The sequence below is a fragment of the Adiantum capillus-veneris genome, chromosome 29 (assembly GCF_014529385.1).
Source record: "Adiantum capillus-veneris isolate H3 chromosome 29, ASM1452938v2, whole genome shotgun sequence".
In the NCBI taxonomy this organism is placed as follows: Eukaryota; Viridiplantae; Streptophyta; class Polypodiopsida; order Polypodiales; family Pteridaceae; genus Adiantum; species Adiantum capillus-veneris.
The window spans coordinates 96896603-96911914 of NC_140959.1; the positions used below are offsets into that span (position 1 = coordinate 96896603).

Genomic DNA, 15312 nt, shown 5'->3' on the forward strand with positions numbered 1-15312 from the left:
GAGTTCAAACATTTACCAAAATCAAAACCTTAACAAGAAACAAAGGTCATATAAGAGACGACGATATCGAGCAAATGTGAGAGCTAGGATAAACAAGGAAAGATCTACTGCAGAATGGCTTAGGTATCTAGGGGCATGTGATGCTCATCGAAAGCTAGTAGACAATTGGGGTGAACATCTCCAGAGTGTCATGTGGTGCAGCCCGCGACCCATTGACCTCGCTCAATTGGAGGTTACAGAGCCGGAATTGAGTCGAACTATAAGAAGACGTCAAAACCGAGAGTTAGCACAACAACAAAAGGAGGTAGAACTAAAAGAAAGGTCTCCGTCAGGACAAGATCCTGTTGACTTACATACGGCTCCTGAACATTTTAAATCTTATACCACGGGGGAGCGAAAGGTTGTGTATGCCAAAGCCCAACGAATACCTACCAATGGAAGCAATGGAGTCTATGATGGTCCAGCGGTAGTTAAAGAGATAGAATTAGCAGAACCAGGTGAGGAGTCTAAACCAGTCTTTATTGCTCAAGACCTTATCGAAACTGAAGAGGCTGTACTTAAGGAGCTCCTCAAGGAATACAAGGATATCTTTGCTTGGACATATCATGACATGAAGGGCGTTCCACCTTCTGTGGTGCAACATACAATTCCCATGATCAACACTGCTAAACCCGTCCAGCAACGACCCTATCCAATGAATCCTAAGTACGCCAAAATTGTACAAGAGGAGATTGAAAAACTTATCCAATGTGGATTCATATACCCTATTGAGCACTCAGAATGGGTTTCTCCAATAGTCATTGTGCCAAAAAAGAATGGGAAACTAAGAGCGTGCGTGGACCTCAAGAAAGTTAATGCAGCCACTAGGAGAGATCATTATCCCTTGCCATATTCAGAACATGTGCTTGAAAGAGTTGCGGACAAGGAAGCTTATAGCTTTTTAGATGGGTACTCTGGTTACAATCAAATCACAATTGCATTAGAGGACCAAGCTAAAACTGCTTTTATCACAGAGTTTGAAGTGTTTGCATTTCGTGTTATGGCTTTTGGCTTAACGAATGCCCCTGCTACATTCCAACGATTAATAAACACTGCGTTTAAAGAATTTCTAAGGGAGTTTTGTGAAGCTTTCCTAGACGACCTTTGTGTTTATTCTTCTTGGGAGAAGCATTTGTTATATCTACGAAAAATATTTGAAAGGTGCACATTTTATCGCATCTCATTGAACCCTTTCAAATGACAATTTTGGGTTAAGCACGGAGTCATTCTAGGGCATATAGTGTCCAAGAACGGGATATCCACAGATGACAGTAAGATTAAAGCCATTGCCGATTTGCCACCACCTACTAACTATAAAGGAGTTCAAAGATTTATGGGCCATGTGGGTTATTATCGAAGGTTTATTTTAAACTTTGCCGAGATAGCGCGTCCATTGTACAAGCTTCTTATCGAGTTTCACTGGACGGAAGAATGTCATCAATCTTATGAGTTATTAAAGAAGGCCCTAACAAGTGCTCCAATCCTGCGAACACCTGATTGGAATGTACCTTTTCATGTGCATATTGATGCATCAAATTTTGCTATTGGGTGTGTTCTAACTCAACCAGGAGAACATAAATTGGACTACCCTATTAGCTTTGCAAGTCGCCAATTAAATGATGCCGAGATGAACTACACTACTACAGAGCGCGAAGGTCTAGCTATGATTTACGCAGTAAAGAAATTTCGCTATTACCTTCTTGCTACCAAGTTTGTGTTTTATGTTGATCATCAAGCATTGCTATATTTGGTAAACAAGCCGTGTTCCACATGTCGAATTACATGATGGTTGTTAATTCTTCTTGAGTTTGACTTCACCGTTGTTGTGAGGCCTGGGAGGAAACATGTCATGGCGGATCATTTATCTCGTATCCCTAATGGCGAAGCTCCTACGGGGGTTGATGATGAATTGCCTGATACTCCTTTGTTCATTGTTGAGACAATGCCTAAATGGAGTGAAAAGATTGTTAACTTCTTAGTTAATGGTTTTCCACCCAAAGAACTGCGAAAAGATATAGCTCGAAAATTAATCAAGGAATGCGAACCCTATTGCTTAATGGCTGGAACTCTCTATAAGAGAGGAAAAGATGATGTTCTTAGACGCTGTGCCCGCGAGGATGAGTATTTATATATTCTACAAGAGGTACACATGGGCGTAGCTGGTGGTCACTTTTCAGGAAACTTGACTGCCCGAAAGATCTTACAGTCAGGCTATTGGTGGCCCACTCTGTTTAAGGATGCATCACTTTTTGCAAAGGGATGTGATGAATGCCAACGCTTCAACAAGCCACAAAGAAGGGATAGGATGCCTCTACATCCCATCAAGGTAACCCAACCATTTGAAAAGTGGGGCTTAGACTTTGTAGGACCGATTAGTCCGGCTGCACGTAACACGCAATCACGATATATCATTGTCACTACCGACTATGTAACCAAATGGGCTGAAGCAAAAGCAACACGAAAGGCGGATGCAAAAACAACAGCTAAGTTCCTCTTTGAGAACATTATCACACGTTTTGGATGCCCCTTTGAACTTGTGAGTGACAATGGAACTCATTTTATAAATGAAGTAATAAAAGAACTCACATCAAACTTCATGATATCTCACCACAAGTCTACACCCTATTATCCCCAAGCAAATGGCCAAGCTGAGAGTACCAACAAAACTCTCATCTCCATTTTGACAAAGACAGTCGAGGCTCATCGCACTGATTGGGACCTAAAGCTTACATCATCTTTATGGGCTTATCGTACTGCGTATAAAGTTGCTATTAATTGCACACCGTTTAAGATGGTGTATGGCCAAGAAGCAGTTATGCCATGGGAGTTTGTCATTCCTAGTCTTCGAGTAGCTTCTCAAGAAGGTTGGGATGGTAACCCCTTAGTGGAGCGATTATATATCCTGGAAAGGCTAGATGAAGAAAGGCAATTAGCTGTGCGAAATGCTCTAGTGGAGAAGGATAGGAGAAAGAAGTGGTTTGATAGCCATTTAAAGGATAAAGACATCAAGGTTGGTGATAAAGTTCTTATGTACGGGGTACGTAATGAAAAGAAGAAATTGAAATACGCTGGTAAGGGGCCATATCGAGTGTGTGAAATTACCCCGCAAGGTACCATTCGTTTGGAGACTTTAGATGTTGTTGAAACCATTGGATTCTTGAATGGGAGTAAATTCAAAAGATATTATGATCCTCTAAGCCAGGAAGAGTTGCAAGCCATCCATCAAAAGAAGGCTGCCAAGGAACAAGCAGAGCTTAAAAAAATACAAGCAAGAGTTGAGGCTCAAGAACGACAACAACGTCTTAGACGCCAACGAGAGGCTAATCTGGGAATCACGCAAGCATTTTTCAAGGACACAGATGACGACTCATTAGAATCTGAGCCACCCCTACGATACCCAATTGAGCTAAATAGCCCCTATGGGAAAGTGCTATACAATGCCTTATTAGATACGGGAGCTAAACACAATATGTTATCCTATGGAGTTTGGTGTCAATTAGGGAAACCGCCCCTATCCCCGAGTACGATGCAAGTCAAGGGCATTAATAAAAAGAAAACTGCTATTCTTGGAGTCCTTCAGACCCCTGTTGTCTATGACAATGGAAGCATAGTGCAGAGGTTTCTAGTCATGCCCGCGGGAGATATGGAAGGCCACGTAAACTTGGGACGCACGTGGATGTTGGCAACCAAATTCACTATTGATTGGGATACTGTTAGTGTCACGACGCGACCACCGACTCTTACCCCTATCATTCAAGCAAAGTCACCTACGTTGCAAACTCTAGCAAAGTTGAAGGATAGCCAACATTCACAAGCCAAGGTGGTTAACTCGTCTTCGCCAGCTACCCATGAATCTAGCACTTCAACACTTGTAGTTGCAGCAAGCAGTAATATTGCAAGTACTCAACCTGCACGACCTAAGAGTACATATCAATGGGTCCCCAAGGCCTTACTTCCAACTACCTCAACCCTCCCATCCATTCCAAGAAAAAATTTCCCGGGAAAACCAAGAGCGCGCCCTAGGAGAGTCAAGACCAAATCACGATGGATTCCAAAACAACTATTAGAAGCCCAAGGCTACTATGATGGAAATGAGCAAATTTGGGTACCTAAACGTAAAATGTGTCCTTCCCTATTGACAACAAACCCATATGAGTCAAACAGTGTAACGCTAAAGCCAATGGCAGACCGTGGGAAGGGAAAGATCACAGTATGCTACACACGTAGTCGAGAGCTAGTTTGGGCTCCAAGGCAAAACCAATTTATTCCACCTAGCTCAGGAAGGGGGGAGTTCCATGAAGCTTCTAGCTCCTCATGTAATACATCCATAGAGGTACAAGCTTCTACACAGCCTCCATCTATAGTAATGGACCTCCATGAAGCTACAAAAGAATCCACACCTCCCAGTGTTCAAGAATCACCTGATGAACCACTTCAAGTTCGATCATGGGAGAGTACCTTACCACCCTTGCAACTTGACGAGGCACCTAGGGTAATAAAAAACTAATGGCAAAAATCCTCACCTATTACCAACTGGAACAATTGGTTTCAAAGGGTGACGACATCATTTCAAACGATATGATCTACCCAAGGAAGGGGGGAGTGTTTGTGGACATCCATCATTCACTTGCTTCCCTCTCAACCTTTCTCCCTAACCTCTTAATCTCCGATCTTAGGGAATGTATATATAAAGCCTTATACTCACAAAAACAAGATAAAAAAGTAAAAGAGCAAGAGCCATAACACAAATCATAAAAACAAATTATGCACAAGAACACGACCCTTGTAATATGGGCACTCTAACCATCATCTATTTGCGTGTACACATATGGCTAGTACGCTAGAGTCATCCACTCTTGCCTTGGGTGAGAGGTACCCTCGTTACTTTTCACAAATATTTCACATGGTCTTTCCAGTTCTTGCATGTGAATGGAATTTGATAGGTACGCTAGCATGTGAGAGGAATTTTGAGGAGTTAGAATGGCTGATACGTCTCTTGACCACGTCTGATCCATACTTAGAAGAGAGCGTTTCTCCCATTGCACAAGCCTACCCTTTTGACCAAGATGACTATAGGCGTCTAGTGACCTTCTTAGTAAACATGGGCACCTATGATGAAGAAGAAAATTTACACGACTACACGGATGGCACATATGGTCTCATGGATGATGACTTTGTTTATCTCGACGACGAGGATAGGGGTTCAGCCTTAGAGTTTCCCCCCAACCTCTACAATATCCTATTCCCTTGACTCTCTAGGGGGAGTGCAAATAATTAGGTTAGGGTTCCTTATGTTTTTTGTTGTGTTCAATAAGTGTTGGTACCTTTTTCCACTAATGTGCCTCCTGGAGGTATTCCTTTTGCTTCCTAGTGTGTACAGGAGCGTGTTGCTATTGGTAGGATTTGGACCTTCATGGAATCTTTATCTCAACTCACTCTTCAAATCAAGCGCGACCATTGACACAAACAGGTGTTTCTTGTCCATTAACATTGCCCCTTATCTTTTTTGCATCTATGATTGTCAGCTTTAATTGTGATTGGTAGCCTAATATTCACCGCATTTGCTTAGTATCAAACATTTAATTCAATGTAATTTTTTGTCATAATCAAGTGTCTAGGTTTAAAAATCAAGCAGTCCGACAAACTAGTTTGACCAAGTTAGGTGTTAGAAATCTTCTCTTAATACCATAGGGAATGCCTTCCTAATAATTAATGGTTACTTAGGTTCTTAATCCGATTTAGGCAGCATTGTGTGAAATGTACTAGGGCTTTCTAGTGGGCTTAAGTATTATAAAGGGAGTTTACTAGTGTGATGAGCCTGGGGAGGTGTATCAGTGTTATATGACCCCCCAAAGTTACAAAATTAAAATGCTGAAAATGAACAAACAAAAAATCAAAGTGCCACACTGTGAAATCTTAAGCTGGAAGAGAAATCTCAGCTTGATTTGGTACTTCACTCACATGTATTGCCTATGGTACTAGAGCCCTAGAGGTTCCCAGTATGGGCGCTTTTACTTGAAAAGCAAAAAACCCAAGGCATACAAATTAAGCACACACATCAAAATTGAATCATTGTGAAAAGACTTTGGGGGGTCAAAGAAAAAGTAATCAATCAGACAATGATTTCATGAGAAATTCCTTTTATGGTAACTTAACTACAAGGTCTTCTAGATATAGCCTCTAGTCAGCCCTCGAACATGAATACTTGTCTCTCGCGATTAAACAACTTAATTGACCACAGAAAATTAAGAAGCTTACCCATGGTATTAATATTCGATCTCTAGTGCCTTTCGACCGTCAAATTAGCGACCCAGACTTGTTTTATTTTTTACCTTTACATCTGTTTATGCATTTGATTACATTGCAATTTAATGTTCATTGCTGACAAATTGTTTGAAATTCTTTTACCAATCAATTTTTCTACCTGAAACTGCATATGCTTTTTAATCACTTTTGAGAATGCAATTACTGTGCCAATGTTGTTTGGCTTTGCAGTGACCGAAGAAGGCTAAGGACATTCATCTCAAATGCTCTTCCACCTCGACGAACGAGCTTCAACTCAATAGTTTTTGAGGATGGAATCTACATCAGGAAGGGGGGCATGTTAACCCTCACGGCTCATGGACACCCCATCACCTACGACGGACGTGTATTATGTATTTGGTAGAGTCAAGTACCGGGCTTGTCGGACCAATAGGAAAAGGGTAAGAGTGATCGCCGATGAGAGGCGCACTCTAACTGGGACATTCAAGGGATTAGTTGGCTAAGCATGGGCGCCCAAGTGTGAATGGGGTGAGCTCATATAAAAGCCAACTAAACCTAAAATTCACTCATTCTCTCATTTGTGCAATAGAAGAGTGCTCTTGCTCCATCTCCATCTCCCTCTCCATCTTCTTCATCACCTCCTCGTGTGTGTGTGTATGTGAGAGAGAGAGAGAGAGGGAGTGTGTGTGTGTGTGCGATCGAGCATTACGAAGGCACGACGGCGGCGAAGCGGTTGAGCGCGGCACGACTGCAGCTTCTTCTTCATCGCAACGAGGAATCCTCCACGGCATGAGCATAGAGCGGTGAGTGACACACCATTTCCCTGTTTTGAGCTTGCTAGATTAGTCTTGTTGTGTGCTCGGAGCCATTTGTGGCTCGCACACGGTGTATCGGCAAGTCCCTTGCTTCGACAGTGCGGCAAGGAGCGCACAATGTTAAACTATACAAATGGCCATATTGGGTTACCTGGGCATGAGTTTTTTGTTATGGATTTTTTGTGGTAAGGCACCTGGTTATGAATTATGGCATGGTTGGCTTCAATCGGGAGCTTGTTGGTATACACACTCATTAACTGGTTTTTTTGAATGAAATTACTAGGCCGAAGCATGTTTTAGCATTGCCTTAAAACTTCATATGCATAGAATGGGACATTATGGTAAGCCTTGGGACTGCTTGTGCATAAAAAACAACGGTTTTTTTGGCCTTTCCTATGGCTGTACTAATGGAGATAAACACATGAGGTAATGGTGTTTGCTTAGTATGGTAACTAGGGCATGGTACACCCCCATCTGCTATGGGCTAACATGGTATGATATAACATCATGATAATGCAAATGCGAGGTGCTCCTGACCTTGAATTGGTTTTTTCGCGTCTTTGGTAAATTGTCGGGGTATGTCGGCTGTTCATACTGTGTGTGGTTGGCACCTCTTAGGCTAGTAAAAAATAATGACTGGCTGGAATGATTTGACATACATTGGTAGATAGAATTTTTTGCTACCGACTGTTTCTTGCTACTGAGTGTTGTACTGGCTCTTTCTCGAGCAGTCGCTGGTTTATAGCTATTGGTTGTTGTTGGCTCTGCAAGTGGTGCGCTACTGGTTGTAAAAGTGACGTGTGTGCGCATACTGAATGATTGGGGCGCTGTTCTTAACCATTACAGGGCGTTAATTTACATTTTTTTGACATATTGCATGACGTACAGGATTGGAAGCTATATGTTAAAAACTACTTGTGTTAACTTGGCGTGATAAATTGTTGGGCTTTGGTACAGCTTGGCGCTTGTAATTTCATATAAAAACAAATGGTTGGGGTTGTACTCATTGCATCTAGTACCTCTGGTTGATAAACAAGTAAGGTATCTCACTCTGTCAAGGGCCGGACACTGTCGTTCTTGTAAAATGAATAATGACTTGTGGATATCATTGGCATTATAAGGGTAAGTATATGGATGGTATTTTTAGCTTTGGCATAGCTTCCAAGCTATGATTCAAAAAATTGGGATTCCATGTGCTAGAAAAGGTCGGACATGACCTATGTTTGAATAAAGGGATACCAATGATACCATGGGATTACTAAGTCTGAAGGTAAGTATATGGTTGCTATTTTTGGGCATAAGCATAGCTACCGAGCTATGGATCTTGAAATGTTTTTGACTCTTGATGAACTTCACCACTCACATTAAAAAGTAAAATATATCACTCATTTATAAAAAAAAAGAGACTACTAAATAACCTAGCTTGTCTAAAGTAATTAAATCCTATAAGATGGACATGGATAACAACTGATATGGTCCATTGATACCTGTAAAACACATCCAAGGCTAACTGAATTGTTGTCTTGTTTGGATGGATGCAGGTAAGGACTCTATCTTATCTTGGAGGGTTTCTTTTCTTTGGCAAGCAACATTACTGTTATGAAATATCCATTGAAAAACGGGGAAGTTTTTTTACTACCTACCACATTGAAAGAGGATCTCTTTCTTACAATCATTGTACTTAGATAATTCTGATACTGAGTTATTTTTGTACAAATCAGTTCATTGATCCTTGGCCAGTTGTCTTTTGAATGTAAAAGTTCAATTATGTCTTATTAAGTAAGATTTAATACAGCTACACACACACACACACACACACACACACACACACACACAGAGAGAGAGAGAGAGAGATCCCATTAGGTGTGTAATCTATGCACTCTGGACTGTGCGAGAGTTGGTTGCATGCTCCACTGACACTGTGCATCTCTGCCATGTAAAAGAGCGACGCACGTTGCCATTTAAGTGGATCAGTGTTCACGGTCTCCAATGTCCATGTCCAATGCACCATTGGACATGGGCAATGGCAGTCGAGGGGCAAGGTCACTGAGGTGCTCTGTTTGTGCTGATTCCCATACTAATTTCATGCAGGTGAAACATTGTCCGACGTTCCGACCACCTCCTTCACGTACCTTTACATCACAGAATGATCTTATATAAAATTGATGATGATGCTCCGAGACTAGTCATAGTGACGTGGTGCCACCTCCAAGCATCTCAAGTCCCCAAAAGCCCTTTAGACTACAATGTAGATAGGCAAAGAGTCAATGCTCACGAGTTGGGCTCTAAGGGTGCCTGTTATCACCATTTTTTGTTGCCAAAGCACCTCCTCAATGAATCGAATGCTAGATTAGGTCTTGAAGCCTCTAATATAATCTTGGGCGGGTTTCATGGGCGACCTTATGGAAAGTGTCATTTCATCCTCTAATGCGGTTGAGCTCATGGAAAGTGCCATTTCATGCTCTGATGCCGTCAATGCCTCTCTCTATATTGATGTTACTTAGCTCACCTCACCTCAAGCACCGCAATCCTCTTGGCAAGTTGTCCAGCCTCAAAGCATCACACAATGATTAGATCTTCTCAATATACCCAACAGAGAGCATCCACATTTTCATCACCCAAATATGCAGCTCTTTGCGATGTCTCATGGTAATGGTGATCAAATGGATCTAGACATGCACCAGAGCATTCAAACAAGGGTCATGACAGGATCACAAATCATTGACAACCCTCAAACACCCACTTGCAACAGTGATGATGGTGCATGAGCCTGAGTCATAGCATTTGTCCCCGATGCAGATTCTAATGAGAAAATGCAAAAATCAAACCTCAATCTCTTGCATCTTTTACTTGCATGCACAAAGGTGGTATGAGGTCTCGACTACAAGAGCGATCATGTGAGTATGGAACTCCTTTGTAAAGATTGGCTTTTTATTTAATTGAGGTACTTGAAGCTAGGCTCATGCCCTCTTCTAAAGAGGAGTTGTGCAAGTCTCTAACTAGGATGTCTTTACCCGCATGCGATATGCTAGAGGCCTTCTGTGTACTTTACAATGTGAATCTCATAGGGAGGTTCTACCATCTAACTCTTAACCAGTAATACTAGATAACACCTTATCAGATATACAACACTTCCGATCATTGATCTACACATAGCCTATGACATGCAATGGGAAAATTTTCTTTATGTAGTCGCATTGAGGCCTTGTGGGCCTCCCAAGTTGAGATTGACAGGAACATGGCCTCTGGAGGAGCCATTGATAAGCATAGGGAACAAGCCAACGAACATGGAAAATTCCTTGCACGTGTCTTTGTTTTTCTTCTTAGTCATCTTTGATGACGTCTCAGTTTGGCAGGTGATGACGGCCATCTTCTCTCTCTCTCTCTCTCTCTCTTCTACCACCCATTTCGGAGTCTCTGGCTCTCAAGGTTTGGTAGCCACAATATTGGAGGCTTCTTCCTGTGTCTGTTGCTATTCTCTTTGTATCTACTGGCTTCTTCGCCTCAATCTATGTCACAGCCCTAGGGTAAGGAGACTTGCAACCATCATGTGCTCTGTGTGTGTGTGTGTGTGTGTGTGTGTGTGTGACGTGGGTCTATTTTGGCAAATTGTAGCAGATAGGTGTATTTTTGAAGGAATGGCTTAGCTATGGGTGCAGTAGCATGGAGGCCCACAAGACTCTTGCTTATATACTGATGTGGCCAAGGCCATGTATGCGAGGCTCTTGCAAAGGCCTGCTTCTACCGCCATGCACATCTCAATAAGATAAAATTTTACTATGTTTCCATGTGTTTTATTGATTTAAAGCACACAAAAGCCTCTCAATATGGCATCAATGTGATCTTTTCGCAAGGTTGCGAGGGTAAGAGCTTACAATTTTGAGTTTTGATGGGTTGTGAGAATGAGTGCATGTCCTCCAAATCATTTTCCCTCCGGCCTTCATTATCTTTGGGTGAGAGAGAGAGATTGTGTGTGTGTGTGTGTGTCAGCAGCGTGGAGAGAGAGAGAGAGAGAGAGAGAGAGAGAGAGAGCGAGAGAGAGATATCTGATGTGCATCGTGCAGAGAGAGACTTAAGTCAGCCAGAGAGAGAGAGACTCAAGTTAGCCAGCTCTCTCTCTCTCTCTCTCTCTCTCTCTCTCTCTCTGAGAGAGAGAGAGAGAGAGAGAGAGAGAGAGAGCTGGCTAACTTGAGTCTCTCTCTCTCTGGCTGACTTAAGTCTCTCTCTGCACGATGCACATCAGATCTCTCTCTCTCTCTCTCTCTCTCTCTCTCTCTCTCTCCCCCTAAAACACACACACACACACACACACACACACACACACACACACACACACACACACACACACACACACACACACACACACACACACACACACACACACACACACACACACAGAGTTAGGATTACTGAACATTGCATCATTGGCTTTATGTCCACGTGAGAGAGAGAGAGAGAGAGAGAGAGAGAGAGAGAGAGAGAGAGAGAGAGAGTGGAGGATAGGAGGGGAGAAAGAGAGAGCACTGCAGTGTTAGGGAAAAATCGTTTTGGCAACCAGACAAATCATTTGCTGCTGTAGTTCGGGAAAAATCATTTTGGCAACCAGATTAATCATTTGTTGCTGCAGTTCGGGAAAAAACATTTTGGCAACTAGACAAATCATTGGTTGCTGCAGTTTGGAAAAAAATCATTTTAGCATTTGTTACTGTGCAGGTGATCCTTAGTTAAAGCTCCACTCTCGGCAATTCATGTTGCAAAGTGAGCGGAAGACCCTCACTTTTGAGGGGGGGTGCTGCCCAAGTGAAGGCTTTTTTCTATTACTAATGGTTGTGTGGTAGCGTGGACGAGCGCTCTCTATCACCAGGTCATCCTGAGCCCAGCCTAAGAGGTTATTTGCCAAAATTTAGGAGTATCTAGATAAAAATACACAATTTTTTCCCAAGATATGTAGGTTTTTTCACCCTCAAAATGTATTTCATGAGGTAAATTTCAAATTTTGGAGGTGAGATTACACTAGCTAGACCATCGAGATGTGGTGCAATGATAGAGAGAGAGAGAGAGAGAGAGAGAGAGAGAGAGAGAGAGAGAGAGAGAGACCTTAGAACTAGGGGTTGATTTTTTCCCCCCAAAAAACTTGGTATAATTCTTAAATACACTAGATTTTTCAACTCTTTTAAGGTAGATTTCAAATTTTGAGGTAGATTTCAACTCTTTCAATTCTTTTAAGGTAGATTTCAAATTTTGAAGATGGGATTACACTAGACCTAGGTAATTTTCGAGCACTACTCAATGGATGTGAGAGAGAGAGAGAGAGAGAGAGAGAGAGAGAGAGAGAGTACTTTTCTTGATCTACTTTTATAAGATTTGTCAAGAGCAAGGGGCTTGAGGGTAAGAGGGGCCATGCCGCCGTCGGAGGCGATGTCGTTTTACTAGTATATATTCAAATAATATGTACTGTTTTACTAATATATATGCCAAATAGCATTTAAAGAGCTTTCACACACAAGGAACGCAACTGTGCAAGCCAACTAAAAAATGGAAGAGTTGGCTTGAGCTAGGCCTAATTAACAACCACAAGTTTTTGTAGTGGTAAGTGAACAATCTTGGCTTTACTCTCTTAATGCACATGTGTGAATCATACCCAAATGCGGCGACGGTCGGTTGCTTTTCAGGTCTAGTGATCAACGGTTAAGATTCCAGCACCGACATTCTCAAATCTCCACCCTCGATCCGCTGAAAGAGAAATGCAGAACGCTTTTGAGAGGTTAACGTGCACGACACATGGCAGCAAGCAAGAGAGGGGAGAAAATCAGTGCTAGTCTAGCCCACTCTCAGCCGCTTTCAGGAAGGACGGTAGGCGCACAGCCAATGGGGTACAATGTGAAGGCCGCCATCGCTGGCCCTGACAGCGGAGTTCCTAGCTGCGATCTCTTCATTGAACCTTCTCTGCCCTCTCCGCTGCTTCATTCCAAAGTAAGGTACGACGTGTATACCCTGTGGTTACATGCATGACTTCAATTTCTGTTGTATCCGTGTGGCTACCTAACCTTTCACTCGTCTTGCTTAATTCAGAAATGTGTGCCGTGCTCTGCTCGAGGAATGGTCCCATGTCACGGATGATCAGCTCAACGTTTCCCAAGTTTCTGGGGGGATCACAAATCTTTGTAAGCACAGAGAGAGAGAGAGAGAGAGAGAGAGAGAGAGAGAGAGAGAGAGAGAGAGAGACGTTATATCATCGTCTTCCAAAGGCCAAAATGACCCATGAGACCAAACAATTACATCATAATGAATCTGAAACAAGGTCTGGATAAAAAGAAAGAAACGAACTAAATAGAAACACTACTAGAGTTATAAAAGGTGGGTATTAGAGGTACACATACAAAAAGTGGGTGTTTATCTTGGATATGTGTATCAGAATCCAACAATGGCTCGCATCAGTCCTTGCAGGAGAGGCAAGAAGAGCTAGAAATCAGTGTCTAGAAGTGTGTATGAGAGAGAGAGAGAGAGAGAGAGAGAGAGAGAGAGAGAGAGAGAGAGAGATTATATCATCGTCTTTTAAAGGCCAAAATGACCTATTAGACCAAACATTTACATCATAGTGAATTTGATACAAGGTCTGGATTAAAAAAAAGAAACGAACTACATAATTACTACTAGAGTTATAAAAGGCGGGTATTAGAGGTACACATACAAAAAGTGGGTGTGTATCTCAGAGAATAGATACAAAATGGTGGATATGTGTATTAGAATCCGGAGATGGCTTATCAATTGTTGCCTGATAGAGTCGATAAAGAGTCTGCGCAGGACGTCTTTGATGTCTCGCCAATATAGATCTGATCCTCTGCTGCAACCTCCTCTATGGATGGGAGCATCCCCTCATTCTTAGCCTCTAGGATCTCCCAGCTCTGCTGCTCGATCACTCAATATACCTTTGCTAGCGATGTGCCCTGTATCCCTCCTCTCTGGCTGGTCTCGTCTTTGCTCAATTTTGGATGGAAGAAAACTGTGATATGTCTATGGGTACGTCTCCCGGTGTGTGAGTCAGTAACCCTACTCGTTATTGGTGAATCTCCAATAGATAGAGGCCAAGACATCTTTGATCGTGCTATCTCATAATTCTAGATAGTGTCACAAGCTTGGGCACCACGTGCCAATAGAAACGAATAGACTGAATAGACTTTTAGCACTTCAATAACAACCGAACTGAAAGAGATGCACGACACACGAGACGGGGAGTGGCAGAGTTCCACCCCAAAGAGCATTGGGTCCAAACCTTGGCGCCCCTTTCAATATTTTTTATATTACTTGAACTCGGTACAATGCTGGTACTCACGCTCTGCACCTTCTCTAGGAAGCATGCCAGAGAATGAGCCTTGGCTCATATTTTAAAGGCCTTGGCTTATGAAAAGGTGTTTACATGAAAAGCTATAAACTTAAAAGCAACTGGTCCAAAAGCATATGCCCAAAAGCTGCCAGCGCAAAAGCAGAAATTCGTACAGCTCTATTGCGTCAGTAGCAGTTAGCGTAAAACGCGGAAATCTGTACAGCCTACCAACACAATTTTCGAAAATCCGTACAGTCTACCACGTGGCACTAATAGCGCAAATCACGGGCGTCCGTACAGCTGCCACGTCATCATTTTTTGCGCAAGTTCTTTGGTTGCTTTATTTTAATACCTTTAGTCACTTGGGCCCCATCGGATGGGGTCCCATAAGTTGGTGTGAACTCTTTCGCTTCTTCTTCTTGTGCTGCTTCTGCTTCTGCTTCTTAGGGCTAAGGCCCCTCGGCCGGGATATGAAGGTTGGCTCCGTTCTTCAATGACTTGACACGTTAGCAGTTTGTGACAGAAAGAGGCAGTGACGTATCTCAAAGTATGTTGTACGATTGCATATATAGTGGAGCTCTGTCTCTGGCTCTTTGGCACAGTCGACACAACCTCCCCTCAGGTGAAATGCCTCGAAATCGGCTAGCCTCAATCTCCAACTGGTGTGATGATGTCGATCTGTCCAATAGCTCAAACCACGTTACCATTCGTGCATACCGACATGATGTATCTCCCTCTCTCTCTCTCTCTTATGATGTACAAACATGAGAGAGAGAGAGAGAGAGAGAGAGAGAGAGAGAGAGAGAGAGAGAGTCACAAAGTGATGACGTGTTTGTCCGGGAGCCGAAACCATGTCTGCTATTGAACAAA

The 15312-nt window shown here is 42.6% G+C and overlaps 1 protein-coding gene across 1 annotated transcript in view; it reads left to right on the forward strand.

Moving 5' to 3' along the window:
* The first annotated feature begins 12884 nt into the window (after nucleotides 1-12884).
* The window catches only part of EMB1187 (Protein kinase superfamily protein), a 91036-nt gene continuing 88608 nt past the window's right edge, over nucleotides 12885-15312 (forward strand). The window contains exons 1-2 of the mRNA XM_086505574.1: nucleotides 12885-13096; nucleotides 13191-13282. Coding sequence (XP_086361700.1) covers nucleotides 12900-13096; nucleotides 13191-13282 — 289 coding nt within the window. The 5' untranslated portion in view covers nucleotides 12885-12899. The remainder of the gene's footprint in view (nucleotides 13097-13190; nucleotides 13283-15312) is intronic.